Genomic DNA, 5,076 nt, shown 5'->3' on the forward strand with positions numbered 1-5,076 from the left:
AATACTCCTCACTCCCTGCAAGGCTTATAAAAACAACAGATATATGGGCCCAGATTCACACCAGACCAGCAGGTGTGTTTCTCTGCTGAAAGCAGTTAATTTAAATTCCCAGCTTAGGAAGGACAAGCTGGTGGTCTCGGCACAGACAAATTAAAACATGGGATATTAATTCCGATTAGAAAAGATCAAAATGTGTGGGTTTAAAAAGAAAAGGGGAAAAGAGGATAATGCCTTCTGGGGGGGCGGGGGGAAGTAAACTGTCAAGTCCTGTTTTCTCCTAAACAGCCAAGGCAGACCAGGATACTGACACCAAAACGGGGGGGGAGTAAATCAAAACCACAACTTGGTAACCTCTATATTTGGAAATGAGCTTTGAAAATGTAACCTGACTGTCATAATGGGTCAATGCTTTTGTTCACTTAAAGTTATTTATGCACATTTCTGTAAGAACAATTAGATGGGCTACAAATGTAATAAACTGACAAGACAATGAATGTGGGTTTTGACCCTCACCGTGTAGCCTCTTAATAGCCAACTACACCGTTTTTTCCATGCTCTTTGTCAATGCCACTGAGATGACAACTAGGGTGGGATTGTAATACTTGGAAAAGGAAATATTTATTACTTCATATTTAGGAAACACTACTTCATTACTTTGGAAAGCTGCCATTATTTTGGCATTAATGCTCACAAATGAAACAAATAGGGTGTACTTGCGTTTCTCAGACTACTGTTAAGTCTGTAGTTCATATTTTAGAGGAATTTTTAGATATTTAACAAGATACCGTAAAGAAACTGATATACACTTATTGGATACTTAGCATATTAGGCAGCTCAAATGAGAACAGTCCAAAATTCACTAGTCATTTCTAATATCACAGCCAGCATTCCCTGCATACCTCATGAGGCAAATACTGTAATCATAATTTTTCTGAATTGCAAAACAGATGGATTATATCACCATTGCTTTTCCACATTTGAGAACAAAACTCAGAATTACGCTAGTCTTTGACCTTCATCTAACATTTAGACCATGCTCCTTTCACAATTTCATTGAGGTAGCTATGCAGATATTCATAATATTGTCTAGCACCTGTAAGAGATTCAATTTAGAACAGTTAAAGCTTGTAAGCAAGCAAGCATTATCTAACTGAATTCACATCTTGCAGGATGTAGCCACACTGAATTCTTAACATACACCGGCAAAGCTCTGCCTATAAACTGCACAATCTTAAGACTCCACCCCTATTCCTGCCTCCATGTCCTCTTGCTTTTGATCCGTATCTCGCAATAAAAACAAGGTTGCTCAACAAGGTGTTCAAACAGAACCTGGTATCTCATGTTATCACCCGTGTTTCAAGACTGACATACAGAAAAATGGAAAGAAGTGATATAAAGGAGATTTCTCATAGTAATTCTTTGTGGCATTCATTTTCAAGAGCCAGGTAAGAAAGTCCTGACAACAGGGTTTACAGTACTTACTGGCCAGTCAAGACTAAATTTTGTACCTCTGCTTTTGTGAGCTGTTCTCGCAGCTTCTCCACTTCCTCACGGAGCTCCCGAATAATGCGAGCATTGGGGTCTTCGTTCACCACGGCATGATTAACAATGTTCTTGGCCCGATCCGCATACCTCAGTGTTGAAAGGGTCTCATCATAGTTGTCTGCTGCCGGGCTTACTGTTGCTACCATGGCAGTCTTGCTGTTACCACCAAGGCTATCCTGGAAAGTGGTAGAGGTTATAAATTAAAAGAGAAGGTTCCTTTGGTTTTAGCCAGTCAATGAACTTAGGCAGCGCATAATAACCTAGGGTTAGGAGTAGGTGGGAGGCAACTAGTAACAGAAACATTTTTGTCAGAGCCTCTCAGTTCAAAATTATATTTTAAGCTGTGTAAATCAAGGAAAGTTGTTATTTTCAATAGTCTTTTTTTTTTTTTAAGCACATTTTGTAAATGTCATTCTTGGCTTTCAGAATCAGTTTCAGTTTAAACAGGAATGAAAACAGTCCCTATTTGGGGCTTTATGATGCCTAGTAAGAGCTTCAAAGGTTTACTTCCGTGTTTTCTGCTTTGGTTTATAAACCAGAAATATAAGCACTTCAGCATTATACTTCTCAGATACTACTGAAGGAGCTCAGGAAAGATCATGATGAATTCAGAATATCTTATTTTAAAGACTGGAAGCGAGATGGTTCCAGTAAGTACTTAATTTAAATTACTTAAAGATCTCCTCATAAACAATATAGTTGAATTTAGCCTCATAAATATTTCAGAATGGGATCCTGCCCTTCCCTTCCCCCTGCTTACAGAGCTCACAAATCTAAATCAAGTTATGTAAGAAATTACCCTTTTGGAATTTGGTTGACAGAGAAGAAGGGCGTGAAACCACATTCCTGCAAGGCAGTGTGTCAGGGGAGTGGGGGAAGGAAGGAAGCATTCAATCTTTTTATTGATCACAAAATTGTGTTTTACAATTTTGGCCAGTCTAAATGATAAAATATTCTGGTTTAAGTTTTGCAGCAAATTCCGCACACCACACCCCCCCCCCCCCCACACCCCCTTCCAACAGCAAATCCCCCCCCCCCCCCCCCCCCCCCCCCAATATCCCTTTCTGAGACGAACCATGCTATTAACTTTCATCTTCAATAACCCATGAAATCTAGGTCAGGCATTGCCATTAGAACAATCTGACTGCATTAGCTGCTCGTCTAATCATTTCAATTACAAAGCACACACGTAGCTTTCCCTAGCAATCATTAAAATGCCCCTTCAAGTATTTCCTTAAGACTCTCTTTTTAGCTGCATGAGGCCTAAAATAATTTGACAGCAGTCTGGCTGCTTCAGTGGCCAGACAAGCACTGACCACACAGACCGATGTTGCTTCGCTGCTGCATCGGTAGCACTCCGCTGTCTCTGGTCATGCAAAAGGGCTGTTAGCTCTTTGCGCAGAGAATATAATTGCATCTGTATGGTGTTCAGCACAGTGAGGTACACCAGCATGGTTAGCACTCGCAGGTGAGAGTATTTATAGAGAAGTCAATCAAAAGTAACAGCCTTCTGACTATACCAGCACAGTTTTTTTTCCTCATCTGAGGAGCAGCCAATGTTTACTCCAATAAATACATGACTTGGGAGGATCCACTCTGTAACACACAAATGTTTTTCCAAAGCATCTACTGAAAACTTTAAAAAGACTAACAAGAGCACATGACTCATTCGATGGGATTTCTGGCTCTACAGAAGCCAGGACTTTTCTTCAATCCGCCAACGGTTTTCAAAAATTAGGAACAACACTCTAACTGCAATCCCTGTTCTGCATAAAAAGATGACGTTTATCAGGGAGCTGGCCAGGTACCCCGCTTCCAAATCAAATCTTAACAGTTTGCACTTTGGGAACCTCCTTCGCTGCACTAATTAGCTCTAAAATAGGATTAATTCATTATTTGAATTGCAACTCTGCTGTACAGGCAGCTGAGAACACTGTTACAGTGATACACCATAATTCACAAAACACCCATTATAAGTTGAGTAAAGTTCCTCTTGTACTGTGGCTATTCAAGCCCAATGGCAGACTGTGCGATAAAGTTTTACGTATAAAACCATTGTGCTGATTTCACTGGTTTCTATAACGTTAAGCAAGAAAGGTAGACGAATACTAAGCCAGCCTCTCATTAGTGAAGACGGCATCTGCAAATTACCCTGGAAAGGCTGGGGTTGCATGTGATAGAGAGACAGACAGAGCGGAAATAAGTACATTTAGTTATTTCTAAGACTAAACTAGCACAGTCTTCTCTAGCACCAAGATTACCGTGAAAAGAACTTACAATGTAAAGGTTCATAATTACATTTTTAAAAGCAGCCACCAGTAAAACATACAGGGCTTCTGAAAAAAAATTGGGAAAATGAGATGTTTGTATCAATAGAATTAGAGAAAAACCAAGAGGCTAAAGAGTTGATAAGCTATTCTGCTTCCCACACATAACCTGACACCACTCTTCAAGCCTCCTCTTGCAATAGTATTTTTCACCTGGTACCTCCGTCTAAAGATCCTCAACAAAATTAAAGACAAAGTGTTAAATCTTGAGATCTCCTGAACTCCAATCATTTCTCAGACTTGTGGAGAGACTCTGTATGACAGATATTCCTGGCGTTAGAACACATTTACTCCACTTTGGCATCATAATGAGAAGTTGAAAGCTAGAAAGAAAGATAGCCCACCATCTCATGGCTTCTACAAACAGGCCTCTTTAAACGAATAAATCCCTCCTTTGATCTTTAATTAAAAAAATGTTTAAATTTTCCCCTTTCAAAATAAAGCTTCTCTTCAATGAGCTTGTTTGTAAAAAATCCAGAAGCCCCAAACCTTTTGTTTGCACTTAACATAGCTGGATGTTAAAGACACAAAGAAGGTTTGCTTGAAAGAAGGCAGAACAAAAGTGCGCTTCTATTTATGAGCTAAAGCATGTGCTGTGTATGGCCATCGTCATCGTAGCTACAATGCATCAGACAGGTGCTAAACAGGAATTTCAGTCTGCTTGCTGGATTTGTTTAGAAATGGAACAGCATAACTAATTCTAACAACAACACTGGAAATTCGTTAGGAAGGTTTCCACTCTGCTTGCTCAGACTATTACAGCCACATCAGGAACCCAAGCACACACGCCACCGGAGCAAACTGAAGCAAGCTGCACGCTGGTTTTGTTCCCATCTTTGCAGAGCGCCAAAAAGCACTTGTTTAATTAGAGCAAAAACTCAAGGTAAACATATAGAGGCAAAAACATATTTAAACACTAAAAAAGTCTTAGTGCAAGGAACACTGAAATGAGGATTTATTTTACTGTAGGAAAGCACAGACGCTATTTCTGTTATACCATTCTGATTTTTATGTAGCCCTCATGACTGTGCTATTTGATGTCCAGTATCTGTGATGTTTACAACGGGGAGAAGAGATAAATCATTTCACAGTAGTCATGCTAAAAGGTTCATTTGGCTTAGACAGGTGTACTCTGCGCTGGGTCAAAAACTGGCTGGACAGCCAGGCCCAAAGAGTTGTGGTGAATGGAGTTCAATCCAGTTGG

The 5,076-nt window shown here is 39.9% G+C and overlaps 1 protein-coding gene across 1 annotated transcript in view; it reads right to left on the minus strand.

Moving 5' to 3' along the window:
* KIF13B (kinesin family member 13B) overlaps nt 1-5,076 on the minus strand; it is a 128,545-nt gene that overhangs the window by 65,417 nt on the left and 58,052 nt on the right. Inside the window, exon 10 of the mRNA XM_019473179.1 lies at nt 1,509-1,721. Coding sequence (XP_019328724.1) covers nt 1,509-1,721 — 213 coding nt within the window. The remainder of the gene's footprint in view (nt 1-1,508; nt 1,722-5,076) is intronic.

The sequence above is a fragment of the Aptenodytes forsteri genome, unplaced genomic scaffold (assembly GCF_000699145.1).
Source record: "Aptenodytes forsteri isolate BGI_AS27 unplaced genomic scaffold, ASM69914v1 Scaffold534, whole genome shotgun sequence".
NCBI classification, from domain to species: domain Eukaryota; kingdom Metazoa; phylum Chordata; class Aves; order Sphenisciformes; family Spheniscidae; genus Aptenodytes; species Aptenodytes forsteri.